This window comes from Oncorhynchus masou, chromosome 22 (assembly GCF_036934945.1).
Source record: "Oncorhynchus masou masou isolate Uvic2021 chromosome 22, UVic_Omas_1.1, whole genome shotgun sequence".
NCBI classification, from domain to species: Eukaryota; Metazoa; Chordata; class Actinopteri; order Salmoniformes; family Salmonidae; genus Oncorhynchus; species Oncorhynchus masou.
In genome coordinates, this window is record NC_088233.1 from 31940017 (window position 1) to 31961354 (window position 21338).

The 21338-nt window shown below is 43.1% G+C and overlaps 2 protein-coding genes across 2 annotated transcripts in view; one reads left to right on the forward strand and one right to left on the reverse strand.

Annotated features, from left to right (window-relative positions):
* The first annotated feature begins 1559 nt into the window (after positions 1–1559).
* Positions 1560–12140, forward strand: etfa (electron transfer flavoprotein subunit alpha). The gene is made up of 12 exons (XM_064929914.1): positions 1560–1691; positions 3413–3562; positions 3688–3769; positions 3937–4019; positions 4270–4369; positions 5012–5122; positions 5353–5454; positions 5993–6061; positions 6957–7039; positions 10505–10570; positions 10693–10773; positions 11781–12140. The coding sequence occupies exons 1-12, from the start codon at positions 1653–1655 to the stop codon at positions 11814–11816; spliced, it is 1002 nt and encodes a 333-aa protein (XP_064785986.1). The 5' UTR covers positions 1560–1652; the 3' UTR covers positions 11817–12140.
* An 83-nt stretch (positions 12141–12223) lies between these two features.
* Positions 12224–21338, reverse strand: part of LOC135509348 (transmembrane protein 266-like) — a 59917-nt gene continuing 50802 nt past the window's right edge. The window contains exons 9-11 of the mRNA XM_064929913.1: positions 20927–21119; positions 13943–14005; positions 12224–13839 (exon numbers count right to left, since the gene is read on the reverse strand). Of these exons, the coding sequence (XP_064785985.1) occupies positions 13187–13839; positions 13943–14005; positions 20927–21119 (909 nt within the window). The 3' untranslated portion in view covers positions 12224–13186. The remainder of the gene's footprint in view (positions 13840–13942; positions 14006–20926; positions 21120–21338) is intronic.

Genomic DNA, 21338 nt, shown 5'->3' on the forward strand with positions numbered 1-21338 from the left:
CCCAGGACCCAGTTTGGGAAACCCTGTTCTAGGGCAGGGATTGGCAACTTTGATGGGGATGGGGGCCAATGGGGTTATGGTTGCTGGGCATGGTCTAGGCTACTATGGATTGGTTACATCTCTCCAACCTACATGTATGGCTAAAGTAATTTATGGCAAATCAAGAACTGGCCCCGAACCAGTTATCACATTTTATTTGGCGTGCATCGTCTTGCCCGGTTCCATGTCGGTCCCTTTACTATTCTCATAGAACTTAGTAGCCACATTGGCTACTCATTAAAATTAGTATATTTACAGATTTGGATTGAATGGCTATGCATAATGATTTTGTTGGTGACAATAGAAGGCCTATCTTGTTTTCCCTGGGATGTGCCGTGGCGGAGATCTTTGTGGGCTATACTCGGCCTTGTCTCAGGATGGTAAGTTGGTGGTTGAAGATATCCCTCTAGTGGTGTGGGGGCTGTGCTTTGGCAAAGTGGGTGGGGTTATATCCTTCCTGTTTGGCCCTGTCTGGGGGTGTCATTGGATGGGGCCACAGTGTCTCCTGACCCCTCCTGTCTCCTGGCCACAGTGTCTCCTGGTGGTTGAAGATATCCCTCTAGTTGTGTGGGGGCTGTGCTTTGGCAAAGTGGGTGGGGTTATATCCTTCCTGTTTGGCCCTGTCCCGGGGTGTCATCGGATGGGGCCACAGTGTCTCCTGACCCCTCCTGTCTCAGCCTCCAGTATTTATGAGGCAGTAGTTTATGTGTCGGGGGGCTAGGGTCAGTTTGTTATATCTGGAGTACTTCTCCTGTCCTATCCGGTGTCCTGTGTAAATTTAAGTATGCTCTCTCTAATTCTCTTTCTCTCTCGGAGGAGGACCTGAGCCCTAGGACCATGCCTCAGGACTACCTGGAATGATGACTCCTTGCTGTCCCCAGTCCACCTGGCCGTGCTGCTGCTCCAGTTTAAACTGTTCTGCCTGTGATTATTATTATTTGACCATGCTGGTCATTTATGAACATTTGAACATCTTGGCCATGTTCTGTTATAATCTCCACCCGGCACAGCCAGAAGAGGACTGGCCACCCCACATAGCCTGGTTCCTCTCTAGGTTTCTTCCTAGGTTTTGGCCTTTCTAGGGAGTTTTTCCTAGCCACCGTCCTTCTACACCTGCATTGCTTGCTGTTTGGGGTTTTAGGCTGGGTTTCTGTACAGCACTTTGAGATATCAGCTGATGTAAGAAGGGCTATATAAATACATTTGATTTTGTTCACACCCACCTACCCAGTCATCATGGACCCGAAGGCTACAGGGTGACAGGGTCTAGGACGGTCATCACTATCTTCTATAGACACAAAGTCATTTGTACAATTTATCTTCATAAAATGTGATTTTAAACCTCACCTCACTAATAACTTTACGACTAACCTTAAATTAAGACCAAAAATAAGCTGTTGAATCTGACTTTGTTACTGTGGAATCTGATTTTGTTGCCATGGAAGCTACTTGTGGAGACCGTGGTCTCTGAAATAAAATTGTATTCTGCTCCCACCTAAAACGGAAGTGATTTTAGTCCATCCCATAGTTTTGTCTCGCGAGAACATTCTACAGCTGTCAGAGTTCATTCGAAGTAAAGTAGCATTTGGCAACATCGAATAGCAGGGTCCAAGATGCTTAGAGCTGTCAACAAAACACATTTCAAACAGTTGGTAAGTACACGATAGACGCATATGATTATATTATATTAACTAGCTAAGTAACTTGCTATTCATTCGCAATATGGCAAATGCAAATCAGCACAATGTCGCTGGTGCCTAATAGACAGTTAACGTTCGCTAGCAAGGAAGCTAGCCAGTCAACTAGCTAACTTAACTTACTCGTTAGCTAGCTGTGCACAGTGAACGAAATGGCATATATTTTCTTTTCTATATTCATAAAAATGAAATAAATCGATTGCCACAGTTTGAACATCTGATCATAGTTGATGGCACAGCTAGCGTCCTTAGCTAGCTGTAAATAGCTAGCAGTTAGCTAGCTTACTTATGCAACCTTGTAAACAATCACTTAAGAAACTAACAAAAAATGGCCATGCAATGATTTTAAAGACATTGAAGCACCATTTCAATAACGACAATAATTTAATGTACAATAAATCTATTATACATGTATTGTGCTGTGACGTTGTCTAGACTGCTGTGAGTGACCTCTACTCTATAAACTGTCATTCAGACACAGGTTCAGATAGAGCAGCTGGTACTGTCATGTTTTAGCTTGGTGATAGGCTTGCTACTTCCTGTCAAAGGTTGTATAAGCCCATGTCTAGCTCTGATGTTATGTCAGATTGTTTACAGAAGGGTTTCACAGCTCCCTCCTCCCCTCAGGTGATGTTATGTACTAGTTCACACTTCCTGCTATAACTGACCTCCAATAAATAACCCACTAGATGTTGCTTTCCCCAAAAAGCTACATCTGAACAGAACCAGTAGTATGCTGTATGAACTCAATATTAATGTTGCCTTGCTCTTTATTGGACTACCCAAAATGCTGTCATATTATTCATTGCTATTAATCATGAGTGTTTAAGTTTGATAGGCATTCGAACCATGTAATCAAGGCCGGCTCATCCATTAGGCAGACACATATATGTAGACGCATATATGACGCAAAATATGTATCTTATCCATGCCCAGCACGCCTCTCCAGGGTGCTGTTGGAGAGACACAGCGCTGCGGCTCTCCACCAACGCTCAAATAATCTAACATAAATCATGTAGCCATAATAGAAAGTGTATTAGCCTATGTGGTTTTTCTGTAGCTTAGACTTGGAGATCTTATTTCTGACAATGTTAAGAGACACTTTTTATTTTTACATAATGCACATGTCTCCTATCAAATAGCCTAAATGTCACCCTTTCAAATACAAACGTGCTTCGATTTGAATATGACTTTACCTAAAAACAGGACAGGTCAAAAATAAAATGGACAATATCGAATGAAATTAGCCGACTCACGACTGCGGTCCGGGAGTTTAACTCTGTGGGCTAAATTTTCATGAATTAGTGATTTCAATTGTACATTCATACATTTTTGATGCGCTGATCATAGCGAAGAAGAAAATGCTTCCTCATTTCTCACTGTGTTAACACATCAATTCTCATTGCAAATAGGCTCAGAATAACTCCTGGTAAACTTGGGTAGCTGATATGCAGATATTAAATAGCCAAAATGATTAGGCCTAGTCTTAGGCCATGGTTATGAATCAGGCGGTACGATATGGATGGGCATTCATAAAATTGCATTACAGGCCGACACTGTAGGCTACACTATTCTAGTTTTGCAGGATAGGAGGAGGGAAGCAGAATGGTCAGGACTGGGGCTGAGTGTTATGTTAATGTTATGTCTTATTTACTGAAAATATATTTTCCCCATAGTCTGGGCTCCTCCAGAGGTTTCAAAGCACCTTGGTGGTGGCAGAACACAACAATGACAAGCTGACCCCCATTACGCTGAATGCTATCACTGCAGCCAAGAAACTGGGAGGAGATGTGTCCTGTTTGGTTGCTGGAACAGACTGTACAAAGGTAAGTTAAAATCGTGGGTTTGATCATCAGACTAATAACCTGTTGAAAATGGATGATATCCAGACCTACACTGTTAGTGTTTTTATTCAAGGGATTGATTTGCTGTATATTTATAATTTGTTCAGGTTGCACAGGAAATCAGCAAAGTCCTGGGTGTGAAGACAGTTTTGATTGCTCAAAATGATGCTTACAAAGGCTCTCTGCCAGGTATGTATATCCACAGTGTGAAGTAGATGCAGCCGACAGATTCACTGAAGCTGTAAATGAGTTGGACATTTTACTTCTATGTAAAGTTAGTATGTTAAATTTGAGGGTTATTTTCTGTCAATTTGCATGTGGTGTTAACTGCAACTTGCATGCATGTCTTTCCATAGAAGCGTTGACTCCACTTATCCTGGCAACCCAGAAGCAGTTCAACTTCACCCATATTTGTGCTGGAGCATCTGCCTTTGGGAAAGTAAGCTTATAACACCTTTATATACATAGCTTCAGTGAGGTCATTTGTTACTCCTCAGCAAGCTGTCTGCCTGCAGATGATTTCATACAATGGATTTAATTTCATAAGGCTAGTGTAAAAAAACAAACAGCTGTTATCAGTATGCTGGGTTTTTCAATCATGGTTTCTGGAAGTTATTTGTGGGGCATCTTTGGCTGATTGTTACAGATTGCCTTATATCCCTGCTTATTTACCATCCTGTCTTTTGTAGAACCTGTTGCCCAGACTGGCTGCCAAGTTGGATGTTGCTCCTATTTCAGACATCATCGAGATCAAATCCCCTGACACCTTTGTGAGAACCATCTATGCTGGTAACTAGCTTTTTGTGAACGTGTTACAGTATATTTGAACTTTTGAAACCTATTGTTTCCCCCCCAAGCCAACCTAAGATGGTGCTCATATTTATTGACCACATTATAAATCACCAATGCAGTTTAGACTGCTTTAGAATTTTTTGGGCAGATTTGTACCTTGTCAGCTCGGGGATTCGAACTTGCAACCTTTCGGTTACTAGTCCAACGCTCTAACCACTAGGAAACCATTTCAATTTCTAACTGCCTTTGGGACTGCTCTTACAAATTAGACCAGTAACTCACCACTTCTCCATGTACACAGTACTTACATGTACCATAGAGAACAAGTTTGTTTATACATCTAAAGCTAAATCAGCTTTTCGGCAATACCAGCTTTGATTAGATCCCAAAAGCCTAATTTTTCAATTGCACTAATGAGCTATGAATAAATCAAAATGATCCACTTCAACCTTTGCTGTTTGTCATGTCCAAATAGGTCTTATGGAAAACTCATGGTGTACCTTGAGCCCAGAAGATATTTTATCTTTTAGACTCTATTTGTGTGAAATTAATTTTCTATTTTAATTCCCAGTTGTCATCAAAATAGTTGCATGTGGTAGTTACAAAACTGAACATCACTGTTGTTTGTCTCATTCACAGGAAATGCTCTCAGCACTGTCAAGTCTAATGACAATGTCAAGGTTTTCACTGTCAGAGGGACATCCTTTGAGCCCGCTGAGGTGGAGGGAGGCAGTGCTACATCAGAGGAAGGTAGCTCCAGTACTAACCATGCACTGATACACACCCGAAAAGCACACATACAAAAGCCATTGTTCTTGTTTATCATTCTAAAATAAAAAAATAAAAATTCCTGGCTGGATAACATATTTGTCAGGGTATAGTTAAAAGCAAGGAGACATGAGACAGTTTGTCCCTGAGATGCAGTTTATTTAATATGATCCTCTGATGTTTCCTCATGTGTTGTTGTTTGTTTATTTCAGTTGCTGCGTCCGCTCCTGCTGGGATGTCCGAGTGGCTGGAAGCGTCCTTGACCAAGAGTGACCGTCCAGAGCTGACCAGTGCAAAGGTTGTGGTGTCCGGAGGTGAGAGACACCTAATTTCATGCTATTTGCTTTTACTTGACAAATGAATTCAAATCAAATCAAATCAAATTTATTTATATAGCCCTTCGTACATCAGCTGATATCTCAAAGTGCTGTACAGAAACCCAGCCTAAAACCCCAAACAGCAAGCAATGCAGGTGTAGAAGCACGGTGGCTAGGAAAAACTCCCTAGAAAAGCCAAAACCTAGGAAGAAACCTAGAGAGGAACCAGGCTATGTGGGGTGGCCAGTCCTCTTCTGGCTGTGCCGGGTAGAGATTATAACAGAACATGGCCAAGATGTTCAAATGTTCATAAATGACCAGCATGGTCGAATAATAATAAGGCAGAACAGTTGAAACTGGAGCAGCAGCACGGCCAGGTGGACTGGGGACAGCAAGGAGTCATCATGTCAAGTAGTCCTGGGGCATGGTCCTAGGGCCGCGGTTCAGTTGAAACTGGAGCAGCAGCACGGCCAGGTGGAATTGATGTGTATGCCAAATGTTTAAAGAAATCATTACTGTCTTGCCCTTCTTTTAGGAAGGGGCCTGAAGAGTGGAGACAACTTCAAGCTGCTGTATGACCTTGCTGACAAAATGAATGCCGCAGGTAAGTGTGTGATTAGAATGAGTCTTTGAATGTTGACCTGCATATACAAATGCAAGTTCTGCATTTGAATACGTAGCTAGGTCTTCATCTAATTGGTGACAGACTTTCATGCAAATACTTTTGAATCTGCATAAAGAAAACATGTGCATTTTCCCACCAGTGTTGTGTTTCCACCAAATAGATTTTTTGCAGATAAAGATCAGTGCGTGATGATGTAGTGCACATACATTTCATGTACCGAATAAAAATCTGAAGTTTAATATGTTTCCATCGCTTTTCCAATTCTACCGATAGTTTTGTCACAAACTGTTGCATTAAATAGCAAATGTGCCTACTCTGGTTTTAGCACGTGTACTCCAGCCAACAACTGGCAGATAGTGTTGGTAGGCTGTGCTGCTAGGTTAGTCTACATGAGATTATTATGGATAACATATTATGGATAGAACATTTTTATTTGTCAAATGGCAGTCAAGCATCGATCATCATGTCACCAGAATAAGACCCTCAATATTTATTGGAAAGGAGTATCAAGATCACCATCCACTTTCACCACCCTGTGAAGTTCATCATCACATATTTAATCTGTAGCCTAATAAACTGCATGGTTTCCTGAGTCGTAGTGATAGGACCACACACCATATGATTGTTATTATATCAATATTTGCGCATAAAGGCACTGCCATTTCTCACATAATGAATTTTACCGACACAAAAAGATCCCACCATGTCGAACGAACAAATGATCTGCCGGCATTTATACAATTTTACCGAAATGTCCTGTTACCATCATAGCTGTCGTGATTTTTTTTTATACGGTATGACTTAGCAATTAAAATATTGGTGAAGAAATTTGATTGACAGCAGTAAAGTAGGTTTGAATTGATTCTCCCCACAGTTGGTGCTTCCAGAGCTGCTGTGGATGCTGGATATGTCCCCAATGACATGCAGGTTGGACAGACTGGCAAGATCGTGGCCCCCGTAAGTGACAAACTCAAGATAATTTAACATTCATCCTATTCTTTGATAGGCAATGTTGTGTTCACAATGGTGTATTCTGTATTGATATTGCACAATTATTCAAGATAAACCTTTTGTGGAAACATGGGTGTATACTTACAACAAAATAAATCTGAAAATGCGTAGATATAATTTCTGAGTTTCCCACCCAGTATTGATTATTGTGCAAGTTGCTCGCAGCTTGACAAAGGCCTGTTACTTTAGATGCAAACACAATTCCTTGAATTCAGTGTTCTAAAGATGGATCCCTTAGCCCCTTTTAAAAAGGTTAAATTCCCATTATCCGGTTCAAATGGGATATCCCAGCTGTGATTATCCACACATTTGAAATGTAGTTAATGGCACATTTATGCACCTAAATGATTTAGCTGATCCATTAGAGAGCAGAGCACAGTGCAGTGGGTATCTGCTCAGAGCCACAGACCAGGCCATTCTGCCCAAATTGGATTTTGCTAATGTTTTGACAAGCTTGTCACATTTGGGCTAAAAGCCCATTTATTGTTTTTGTTTTGTTTATGAAACATACTCTGCTATACTATCGCTCGTGCAATGATGTCTGAGGGGAAAAAACAGTGTTCGTTGTTTGAAGTAACACCATTGTCACAAACAGATGTGGCAGTTTCACCATTACGGATTCCAGCTTTAATGTATTACATCAAATTTTAATGGCAGTATTTTTATCCTGCTCATATTTGTCAGTCAGTTATTCATAGTCCTCATGCAAACCATTCAGAGGATTCAAGTATTAAATGGTAATTTTTGATCGCTACCTTCCGGCATTGTTAGGACAGAAGAACGATGTCATATAAGTGTCAATGTCTGTCTGACATCTTTTTTATTTGACAAATGTCCCCTTGAATAGCACAAAACTGTGTTCCTTCTTGTTATGTGTATTTGAATGATCCACTTTTGACAGGAGGAATATTTAGCTAATCAACTATCCACTATTGAACTGCTCCAGTTATAGTTTTTCTGAAATGAAATTTGACATTTAGTGTTTCTGTCAGTATGTATTCATAGCTTTTGCATATTTACAGTGGGGCAAAAAAGTATTTAGTCAGCCACCAATTGTGCAAATTCTCCTACTGAAAAAGATGAGGCCTGTTATTTTCATCATAGGTACACTTCAACTATGACAGACAAAATGAGAAAAAAAAATCCAGAAAATCACATTGTAGGATTTTTAATGAATTTATTTGCAAATTATGGTGGAAAATAAGTATTTGGTCAATAACAAAAGTTTATCTCAATACTTTGTTATATACCCTTTGTTGGCAATGACAGAGGTCAAACGTTTTCTGTAAGTCTTCACAAGGTTTTCACACACACTTGCTGGTATTTTGGCCCATTCCTCCATGCAGATCTTCTCTAGAGCAGTGATGTTTTGGGGCTGTTGCTGGGCAACACGGACTTTCAACTCCCTCCAAAGATTTTCTATGGGGTTGAGATCTGGAGACTGGCGAGGCCACTCCAGGACCTTGAAATGCTTCTTATGAAGCCACTCCTTCGTTGCCCGGGCAGTGTGTTTGGGATCATTGTCATGCTGAAAGACCCAGCCACGTTTCATCTTCAATGCCCTTGCTGATGGTAGGCTTTGTTACTTTGGTCCCAGCTCTCTGCAGGTTATTCACGAGGTCCCCCCATGTGGTTCTGGGATTTTTGCTTACCGTTCTTGTGATCATTTTGACGCCCCGGGGTGAGATCTTGCGTGGAGCACCAGATCGAGGGAGATTATCAGTGGTCTTGTATGTCTTCCATTTCCTAATAATTGCTCCCACATTGCTCCCACAGTTGATTTCTTCAAACCAAACTGCTTACCTATTGCAGATTCAGTCTTCCCAGCCTGGTGCAGGTCTACAATTTTGTTTCTGGTGTCCTTTGACAGCTCTTTGGTCTTGGCCATAGTGGAGTTTGGAGTGTGACTGTTTTAGGTTGTGGACAGGTGTCTTTTATACTGATAACAAGTTCAAACAGGTGCCATTAATACAGGTACCGAGTGGAGGACAGAGGAGCCTCTTAAAGAAGAAGTTACAGGTTTGTGAGAGCCAGAAATCTTGCTTGTTTGTAGGTGACTAATTACTTATTTTCCATCATAATTTGCAAATAAATTCAGAAAAAATCCTACAATGTGATTTTCTGGATTTGTTTTCCTCATTTTGTATGTCATAGTTGAAGTGTACCTATGATGAAAATTACAGGCCTCTCTCATCTTAAGTGGGAGAATTTGCACAATTGGTGGCTGACTAAATACTTCTTTGCCCCACTGTATGTATATCAAAGAATTGTCACACTAGCATTCAGTAGCCTAAAGTCTTTATAAGACTGTCTTCACCCTACTGTCCTGACGTTTACAGACAGTGTGCCGCTGTATTGTTTATGTAATCTAAGCTGTGGGGTGTCATGCCTGAGCAACGTTTCAGACGAGTACCACATTCGGATAACAGCTTGGCAACGGAGCAGCCAGGTTGTCATGTTGCGGTCTTTTTTTTTTTTTTTATCGGCTAACAATAGCATCACCACAGTTGAACGACTAGCTACCAATACAATCATGTTCCTTGCAGGGAGTTGCTTTCACACCTGAGGGAATGCTGGGTGTGAAATAGCAGGCTGAAACAGTGCTTTATGCCCTGTCTAGCCTTCTAATTGAAAATGCAAAGCTGCTAGAAGAGCTTAAAGAGACTAACTCTGAGAAGATTCTCCAAATAGGTTAGACATTGCACTCTTGCTAGTACCTTTTTGTTTTAGTTTTTTTATTTTAATCTTTTTTTATGTACTCTGATCTTTCCATACAGTGATACTACAACATGTTTTGTGGTGATTCTATCTCTGCAAGGACAGTACACTTGCTGGATAGGACAGTGCCTCTCATGGTGAAATATTGGTCCTCACTTCCAGTCGTTGGCAGACTTGTGTTCATAAATTGATGTTCTGCTCCTCTGAGACTACTCCAATAACATTAAGTAGCACTGAAATATTAATATGGCAGTGCATTACGCTGAAAGCTTCTGATGTGTTTTCCCCATAGGTGAGGTGGATGCTTGGGAGGGTCCTACACTCTGCTACACCCCCCCCCCCCAGCACTCTCCCTCTGAGAGACTACACAGACCTGGTCAGGGTCAGCACTAGAACAGCTCCATACTCTAACCCAGGACTGTCCTGCAATAAGTTGCATTTGTACTAGGGTGCCAATGATGACCTTAGTGGTGTCGTGATGGTTTTCTGGAGATTGATGGAAAGTTATTCAATAAATATTGTAGGCCCACATATTATACTACTGGTATTGAGTCCGTTGCAGGCATTCCTACAGTAAGGTGTCTTACCTGTGTTCAGCAGCCTGAAACAACTGGGACTACACAGATGTGGCGGTCCACCAAGCGCTTGTATTATGCTGATACAGTTTGTTTTGTCATCGTGTTGTCTCTGTAGGAGTTGTACATCGCTGTTGGCATCTCTGGAGCTATTCAGCATCTGGCTGGGATGAAGGACAGCAAGGTACAGTACAGTTACCATTCTTACTTGTTTCTTCCCTGTCCCTTTATACCAGAACGTTCTGTCATGTATACAGAGTAGGCATGCTGCATTATTTATGAAACACATTCTGCTTTGCACTACAGACTATTGTGGCCATCAACAAGGACCCAGAGGCTCCCATCTTCCAGGTGGCAGACTATGGTCTGGTGGCTGATCTGTTCAAGGTGAGATAGTAGGCCGACTGTGTTGGAGGAATATTCACCCATGAGGAAACATTACCAAACACTCTTGCCATGACTGAAACTAACCCAACACTGGGTTAGCTTTCAGCACAGCGCTGACTAGATGATCAGCAAGACACCGGCATTTCAATAACCAAGAAATGACAACAGTGCCAATCAGAATATTACATTCACTATTTCCCTGATCAGTGTTGCAAGAGCCATTATTATTCCACCTAATGGAAATGTGTTGAATTATTGAGGTGCTGAATTAATCACAGGTGAGTTGTGGCCAGAGCTTGCTGTTGTGTAGAGATACAACAGCGCTCCTTCAAACCATAAGTTCTCATGTATTATTTTCTCTTCCCTTGTGCCATTACTTTACATCCTCAGCTGCCCTCTAATGTCTGGCTGGCACATATGGCCAGTGTGTCAGAGGGTTGCCATACTCTTGAACAAGAGGGCCCGTGCTTTCGGTGAAAGTGTATTAGCATTTATTTTCATGTGTGTGTAATGTTGTTCATCTTTTATTTACTATGGAGGTGGCGGTGTGTGAGAGGCCCAGGTGTTATGGGGAAACTCCATAAAAGTGATTGGTAATAATAGCTCGTGGCAGCAGAGTTGTAAGCTGATAACCAGCAGGTCACATGTGATCACTCCTCGGATAACTCATTCAAATGTATGGTCTTTCTCCTCTTCCTTCAATTGAAAACTGATCTGTGGGACATACTCGACTCGGGCGCTACTGATACTGATAAACTATATGTCATTCGGCAGGCAACCCCGCTCATGTCCCTTTGATCAGTTACTCTCAGAAAATGAAATAGTTTATCAATGACTTGATCTTAAATGGTGTCACCCCAAACTGTGAGACTCAACACTTACATTTATCTAAAAGTTCAACCTTCCATTTCCATGTCGCAAGCACACATTGTGTCAACCTTGCTAGATATGCCTGGTTAGGGGGTGCAACCATCTTAAACTACTCTGTTTTGTCTTTGTCTCACTAGGCTGTCCCTGAGATGACTGCAGCTTTGAGCAAGTGAGCCAAAATTCAGCTCAACAGCCATACCTTCACTACCTGGGTACCAAGACCACATGGTTACAGCTCTCCTACAATCTCTGCCTTAATGTTTCTGGAGCTACTTTTCTGGGAACACTAATAATGTTATCATCCTCCTTCCTAAATGGAAACAGAACAACACTGTTTATAAACTGTACATGTGTTTTTATGGACTTAGCTATGATAATGCCACAAATAATGTTTTGCTTACCTGGCGTAGGTGATATTTTTGTTCCCTGTTAATGCATATTTTGTAATATGTATTTAACGTAGCGTCACAATAAAGGCAATCTTCAGGAAGTCTAAACCTGCCTCACTAATGCACTTTTATTAATGTGTAGTCCCCCGAAAGGTCTTGGTATCAATGATACAACTGACTGTAAATGACTGTTCTTTTACCACGTTTGCTTTTAATTGCTTTTACTCTGCACTGAATTCCCTTCATGATCAATTTACAAAATGCCTGTTGACATTTAAGTGCACAGGATTAGATTGCCATGTCTGAAAGCAGATATTTTTAAAGGTCCATGCTATAATACTTTATCTTCTGACCAACACTTTACATAACATCTTCAATTACAAATCCCTTGAGATTTGGTAGCTGAAACATCACTCAATTGTCTGGCTTAAAAATATTTTGTCATATCATTTGAGTACAAACTTTAGCATTGATAATGTAGAAAGACAAAGGTAAGAAATAAGCTGAGAACACAGCTCAACACAGAACACAGATCAAATGTACCCTGCATTAGTCCGATCAGAGAGGACTGTACTTAATGTTGAGGTCGAGAGACTCCAGGTTGAATTTCAGTATGGTTTGTTTATAAAATGTCTGATTAGTGTGGCTCATGACATCATAATATGATTGCCAGTTAGTAGTTGTTTTGTGATCAGTCTAGTGTCTCCAATCCCTAAGCAAGTATATCAGACAAACAAACAAACCACCCAGTTCCACCCACACACACCCAGCCCCATCGCTAAATGATATCACATTCAAAAGCATCAGAGCCAGTCACATTTCTGCTGAGCCCTGCTACCTCAGAGCTTGGGCTAATGTCCTAATGCTGGTTTCTTTTGGTGACTCCATATACTCATTTATAGTGGCACTTCCTGATAGTTGTTCAGTGCCTGCTCACTAAGGCATGTTTCCCTGTCTTCAATGGACGATGGGCTGTGCTGGCAGAGCTGCCATTCACAGTTCCAAGGTGCTTTTGGCAATGAGGAAGATGGCTGTATGCCAGTGGAGGATGCCTCTGAGTTCATGCCTTTAGTTTTAGTCAGTGAGTTTCAGGAGGGTATTTGAGGAGTGAATCAGTGCTGGCTAAGAGATACAGTACCACCTGTAGCCCTTTCCTATGTCTCAGGCAGGCTGCTGACAGGGGCATCTGCCTGAGACAGCCTGTACTTCTCCTCCATGAAAGGCTCCCTGGCCTGCAGGTGGATGAGAGGCTTGGTGTGGAAGCCTCTGCGGCTCTCCTTGTTCCTCTTGTTGTAGATGTTGAGCCTGTGCTCCAGCTCAGGGCTGGTCTTGGCGGAGCCAGCAGGGCTGGGCAGTTTGAGGTTGACAGGGTCCAAGCCCTTCTGTCCCAGACAGGAGTCCTCAGACAGGGAGGAGAGCAGCTCCTGCACCACGGCGCTGGGGTGTCCTCTGGGGCCAGGCTGTGTTCCCAAGCCCAGGGCCAGGGGGCTGCAGTAGGGCGGGGGGTAACAGCGCTGGCCGCTGTAGGAGTCTGTGGAGGTGGAGGCCTCGCGGACGGTGGAGCTGCAGTCGGTGTTGGAGCCCAGGGTGTGGCTACTTATACTGTGCTGGTGGGCGCTGAAGCTGGAGCGAGAGCGGGACACGGTGGTGTTGGAGGCCTCGCTCACAGAGCTACCCGTCCGCTGCAGACAGCTGGACGCTGCATCTGCACTCACCAGAGACGAGGGCAGCTGGCTGGGGTTATTGGGCAGGTGCACGTCTATGGCTGCAGTGGTGATGACACGAGCTGGGTCTGGGATCCCAACATCTACAAGAATCACAAACATCTTGGACTCAACACATGATCCTGCTGACTGACCGCAAAGTACACAAACAAACCTGTGAGGGTGTAGACAATTGTTTATTCTTACCACTGCTTGCCTCACTGTAGTACTGGCTGATGTAGTTGTTCATGTCATCTTGAACTACATGATCTGAAAGAAATAAGAAACAAAATAGGTATGTACTTTTTCTTAAACAACTGAATGAGTTAGATGTTTGGTACCCTTATCTAATAGAGCTTGTGACAGTCTATTCCCATGTTTGTTCTGTAAAGATCTCCCAGAATGCATCAGTCAGATATTCCTGACCAGAAGGTTGAACACATAGGAAGCAAGGTAAGGAATGTAAAAAGAGGTGAGGTGGTGGGTAGAAGGGCCTGTGGCTGGCATCTCTGACCTGTCACAGTTTACCTCTAAGTGCCATCCCCATTCCCTCAGGACCACTAGACAGATGGGTTTTATTTATGTTTCTTCCAAGAAGGCAGGGGATGCTCGGACTAAAATGTGGCGTCAGAGACAATCACTCTGCGATTAATAACACATGAGCATGTGAGGACCACTTAAAAGGCTGCAGTCTGACACAGCCTCTCTGTGAAACCTCAGATATATAGCAGAGAGAGGAGCAGGGTGATTTATGTCTTTACTAAAGGAAAGTGCTTTGTTTCTCCTGTCTCCTGCAACTTATGATCTGTCTCCCTTTGAAAGTTTTATGGCTCCTGTATTCATTGGAGTGTTTGTTCAGAATTTTAAAGACTTATGTTTTGATAATATTTCAGTACCCCCATGCCAGTATGTATGCCAGTCACCCTGCCTTCCTTCTCCTGAGACATGAAAACAAACAGTAGGTTTAGGCGGATGTTCTCCTCATGATTAAATCCGATGGCGGGCTATAGGCGAGGCGGCTTTTAAAGGCAATGAAAAACAATTGGAAATTGCCATTAAAAGGCCCTGAAAAGTCATTCTGAAAAGTACTTTTTCTCTCATGGCTAACTACCAGGAAGTTTGAAGAGACAGGTTGAGTGGGCAGGGAGCTTATATTGAAGAGCTCGCCTACACTGACAGCTCTTTGAAACTCCTATGTCAAGCAACTTGGATGCAGTGAGCAACTAATTTGTTGATACACAAAGCAACTAAAAAAACATTGAAATTGCTTCAATGATGCCAATTTGATTAATACATTCCTGTTTGATATGTCTCTTGTGATGCAGTTCACAGCAGTACTGACGAATGTGTTGTCATGACAACTGTCAGAGTTTTGAAAGACCCTCCCCCCTCCTTTGTTCCATGCTGGTTGAAGACCCAGCAAACCAGTAACTAGCTAACACCAGAGACAGATGAAGACCCAGCAAACCAGTAACTAGCTAACACCAGAGACAGATGAAGACCCAGCTAACCAGTAACTAGGTAACACCAGAGACAGATGAAGACCCAGCTAACCAGTAACTAGCTAACACCAGACACAGATGAAGACCCAGCTAACCAGTAACTAGCGAACACCAGACACAGATGAAGACCTAGCTAGCCAGTAACTAGCTAACACCAGACACAGATAAAGACCCAGCTAGCCAGTAACAAGGTAACACCAGACACAGATGAAGACCCAGCTAACCAGTAACTAGCTAACACCAGACACAGATGAAGACCCAGCTAACCAGTAACTAGCTAACACCAGACACAGATGAAGACCTAGCTAACCAGTAACTAGCTAACACCAGACACAGATGAAGACCCAGCTAACCAGTAACTAGCTAACACCAGACACAGATGAAGACCCAGCTAACCAGTAACTAGCTAACACCAGACACAGATGAAGACCTAGCTAACCAGTAACTAGGTAACACCAGACACAGATGAAGACCCAGCTAACCAGTAACTAGCTAACACCAGACACAGATGAAGACCCAGCTAACCAGTAACTAGGTAACACCAGACACAGATGAAGACCCAGCTAACCAGTAACTAGCTAACACCAGACACAGATGAAGACCCAGCTAACCAGTAACTAGGTAACACCAGACACAGATGAAGACCCAGCTAACCAGTAACTAGCTAACACCAGACACAGATGAAGACCCAGCTAAACAGTAACTAGGTAACACCAGACACAGATGAAGACCCAGCTAAGCAGTAACTAGGTAACACCAGACACAGATGAAGACCTAGCTAACCAGTAACTAGCTAACACCAGACACAGATGAAGACCCAGCTAACCAGTAACTAGCTAACACCAGACACAGATGACCTAGCTAGACAGTAACTAGCGAACACCAGACACAGACGAAAGGGGAAACATATAAGTATATTTGCCATAGATCAATATGGTAAAGATTTAATTATATTTGCTGACACCCTACAGTCACATTTTGGAACCAGTAGAGTAGCTATCTTGCTATATAAACCACGCCCCTCTGCAATCACAGCTTTCTTAAATTGGTTACTAGGCGGAATTTATTTCAATTAGACAAAATAATATAATTTTACCATTGGTGTATTAAAATGAGATTAAGGTGATGTTACCTTGTCCACGTATCCAAGTGTTTGACATGGGGAGGGGACCAGTAACTTTATGATCAAACTTTATCAATGAAGAAGCAACAGTCATTCGTCATCATACTTTGATCTGGTTTTCTTCAAATATCATCACATTTTATGAAAAACATGATTTTGACTGTTTTTTTGATACATAAACTTTATACATAATACATAACCTTTATAAGCAGCAATGCCTATAATCCACGATCGGATTGAATCCTGGCCTAGGTTAGATACAATGGTCATCATACAGAAGTGCGACATCTTTTTAAACCAATCTCTTGGTTTACAGATACACTCCCCTATATATTCATTTGGACAGTGAAGCTAATTTGGCTCTATGCTCCAGCATTTTGCATTTGAAATCAAATGTTTTATTTGAGGCGACAGTATAGAATGGCACCTTTTATTTGAGGGTGTTTTCATAGATCTGTTTTACCATTTAGAAATGAAAGCACTATGCATCTAGTCCCCCCATTTGAAGGTGTCATAACTATTTGGAAAAATGTATTTATAGTGTATAAAATGTTGTCAACATTTTTGTATTTGTTAAAATATTCCTAGCACACAATGACTACATCCAGCTTGTGACTCTGCAAACTTGTTGTATGCATTTACAGTTTGTTTTGGTGCTGTTTCAGATTATGTTGCGCCCAATAGAAAATAATGTATTGTATCATTTTGGGGTCATTTTATTGTAAAAAGAATTGAATATGTTTCTTAACACTTCTATGTTAATGTGGATGCCACCATTCTTACGGATAATAATGAATCAATTGTGATTAATGATGAGTGAGAAATTTACAGAGGCATAAATATCATCCCGTTACTGGTAATGGTGAGAGGTTAGCATGATCTTTGTGCATCTGTAACTTTCTCCCTCATCATTATTCACTATTCATTCATTATTATCCTTAATCATCGAAGCATCCACCATTCTTATTTACAATAAAAGTGACTCCAAAATGACTCAAAACATTATTTACCATTCATTTATATTGGGCACAACGTAATCTAAAACACAACCAAAAAACTACAAATACATCCAACGACTTTGTTGAATCACAAGCTTGATGTAGTTATTACGGGCTAGGGATATGGGACCAAATACTACACTTTTGACTAAATGTAATACACTATAAGTGAATTTGTCCAAACACTTAAGACACCTTCAATTTGTTTTATTTAACTAGGCAAGTCAGTGAAGAACAAATTCTTATTTACAATGATGGCCTACCCCGGCCAAACCTGGACGACACTGGGCCAATTGTGCGCCTCCCTATGGGACTCCCAATCACGGCCGGATGTGATTCAGCCTAGATTCGAACCAAATCTAATTTTATTAGTCACATGCGCCAAATACAACAGGTGTAGACCTTACAGTGAAATGTTTACTTACAAGCCCCTAACCAACAATGCAGTTTAAAAAACATGAATAAGAATTAAAAGTAACAAGTAGTTAAAGAGCAGCAGTAAAATAACAATAGCGAGACAATATACAGGGGGTACCGGTACAGAGTAAATGTGCGGGGGCACCAGCTGGAGTCTTGACAATTTTTAGGGCCATCTTTTGACACCACCTGGTATAGAGGTCCTGGATGGCAGGAAGCTTGTCCCCAGTGATGTACTGGGCCATACGCACTACCCTCTGTAGGGCCTTGCAGTCGGAGGCAGAGCAGTTGCCAAACCAGGCAGTGATGCAACCAGTCAGGATGCTCTCGCTGCTGCAGTTGTAGAACCTTATGAGGATCTGAGGACCCATGCCAAATCTTTTCAGTCTCCTGCGGGGGAATAGGTTTTGTTGTGCCCTCTTCAAGACTGTCTTGGTGTGCTTGGACAATGTTAATTTGTTTGTGATGTGGACACCAAGGAACTTGAAGCTCTCAACCTGCTTCACTACAGCCCTGTCAATCAAAATGGGGGCGTGCTCGGTCCTCCTTTTCCTGTAGTCCACAATCATCTCCTTTGTCTTGATCACGTTGAGGGAGAGGTTGTTGTTCTGGCATCACACGGCCAGCTCTCTGACCTCCCTATAGGCTGTCTCGTTGTTGTCGGTGATCAAACCTACCACTGTTGTGTCATCGCAAACATAATGATGGTGATGGAGTCGTGCCTGACCATGCAGTTATGAGTGAACAGGGAGTACAAGAGGGGACTGAGCACGCACCCCTGAGGGGCCCCTGTGTTGAGGATCAGCATGGCGGATGTGTTGTTACCTACCCTTACCACCTGGGGCGGCCCGTCAGGAAGTCCAGGATCCAGTTGCAGAAGGAAATGTTTAGTCCCAGGGTCCTTAGCTTAGTGATGAGCTTTTGAAGACATCATGGTGTTGAACGCTGAGCTATAGTCAATGAATAGCATTCTCACACTGGTGTTCCTTCAGTCCAGGTGGGAAAGGCCAGTGTGGAGTGAAATAGACATTGCATCATCTGTGGATCTGTTAGGGCGGTATGCAAATTGGAGTGAGTCTAGGGTTCTTGGGTTAATGGTGTTGTGAGCCATGACCAGACTTTCAAAGCACTTCATGGCTACAGACATGAGTGCTACTCATGTAGTCATTTAGGCAGATTACCTTAGTGTGGCTCAGGGACTATGGTGGACTGCTTAAATCATTTTGGTATTACAGACGTGGACAGGGAGAGGTTGAAAATGTCAGTGAAGACATTTGCCAGTTGGTCAGCGCATGCTTGCAGTACACATCCTGGTAATCCGCCTGGTCCTTTCGGCCTTGTGAATGTTGACCTGTTTAAAGGCCTTACTCACATCGGCTGCAGAGAGTGTGATCACACAGTCGTCCGGAACAGCTGGTGCTCTCATGCATGTTTCAGTGTTATTTGCCTCGAAGCGAGCATAGAAGTAGTTTAGCTCGTCTGGTAGGCTTGTGTCACAGGGCAGCTCTCGGCTGTGCTTCCCTTTGTAGTCTGTAATGGTTTGCAAGCCCTGTCACATCTAACCAGCATCGGAGCCGGTGTAGTACAATTCGATCTTAGTCCTGTATTGATACTGCCTGTTTGATGGTTCGTTGGAGGGCATAGCGGGATTTCTTATAAGCTTCCGGGTTAGAGTCCCGCTCCTTAAAAGCGGCAGCTCTAGCCTTTAGCTCAGTGAGGATGTTGCCTGTAATCCATGGCTTCTGGTTGGGGTATATATGTACAGTCAATGTGGGGTCGACGTCATCGATGCACTTATTGATGAAGCCAATGACTGATGTGGTGTACTCCTCAATGTCATAGGAAGAATCCCGGAACATATTCCAGTCTGTGCTAGTAAAACAGTCCTGTAGCTTAGCATCTGCATCATCCAGGGACTGTAGTGACATCTCTTGCACTAAGATGTAGTGCCTTAGACCGGGAGCCCATTGGGGAGGGGACTAAACACATAAAGTGCTTCACTGTCCAAATAAACACGGAGGGGAGTGCATATTTACATAGAGGATCTTGTCCTCATTCAAACAGCACTCCCATAGCACTGAGGTCTCCGACTCAGAGGTCCCACACTGTAGGCATCCCATCAGGCTGCTGTTCTTGTGGAATTATTTTCCTTGTACAGTACTCTACTATTCTATCCTCCCTGGAATCTGGTGTGGTTTGTTAGATGTCTGTTGTGGTTTCCAGGTGAACGGAGAACTTCTTTTCGACCCAGCCAACCTGTTTAACAAACATGACCCAAAGCACAGAGCACGCTGTTCATTCGGCCACTTTTCCTGGAAAATCTGATCTGACTTGGCCAAGGCATCCCTCTATTCCCCTGGCTTCAAGAGAGACCCTCTGTGGTAAAAACCACAGCCAGCAGGCAATCCCTAGAGATAGAACCCTATGACATTGTTTTATCTTGATGGGACAATCTGCAGTATTCTGATGTAATGCTAGTGCAAGTCCTAATCCAGGCACTTGTCATCTCCCGTCTGGATTACTGCAACTCGCTGTTGGCTGGGCTCCCTGCCTGTGCCATTAAACCCCTACAACTCATCCAGAACGCCGCAGCCCGTCTGGTGTTCAACCTTCCCAAGTTCTCTCACGTCACCCCGCTCCTCCGCTCTCTCCACTGGCTTCCAGTTGAAGCTCGCATCCGCTACAAGACCATGGTGCTTGCCTACGGAGCTGTGAGGGGAACGGCACCGCAGTACCTCCAGGCTCTGATCAGGCCCTACACCCAAACAAGGGCACTGCGTTCATCCACCTCTGGCCTGCTCGCCTCCCTACCACTGAGGAAGTACAGTTCCCGCTCAGCCCAGTCAAAACTGTTTGCTGCTCTGGCCCCCCAATGGTGGAACAAACTCCCTCACGACGCCAGGACAGCGGAGTCAATCACCACCTTCCGGAGACACCTGAAACCCCACCTCTTCAAGGAATACCTAGGATAGGATAAAGTAATCCTTCTCACCCCCCCCCCCTTAAATGATTTAGATGCACTATTGTAAAGTGGCTGTTCCACTGGATGTCAGAAGGTGAATTCACCAATTTGTAAGTCGCTCTGGATAAGAGCGTCTGCTAAATGACTTAAATGTTAATGTAATGTAAATGTAGGATCAGGGTGTGGTACCTCTAGGGGCTGCTGCCTCCCTGGCTTTAGCCTGGCCTCGCTGATCGGGGCCCCCAGGGGCCAGGCCGTCCACCTCCTGGAAGCTGCTGCTCTGCTTGCCCCACACATGGTGGATCTGCATGGCAGCCTCTCGCTCTGCTACCAGGTCCAAGTCCTGCTGAGCCAGGTGGGCCCGCAGCTGCCTGATCTCAAACTAATAGAGAGTGAACGAGAAAGAGAGAGTGAGAGAAAGAAGGAAAGAGTGTGAGAAAGAAAGACAGAGTGAGAGAGAGAAAGAGAAAGAAGGGGGGGAGGACAAAGGGAGAACATACATGTGTTATCCTTGCATACAAACACCTAAATACCCTTTAAGAGCTCTGGCCCTAACGTCCACACACTGTATCTCATCCACTAACTACATTACTGGTAGCTG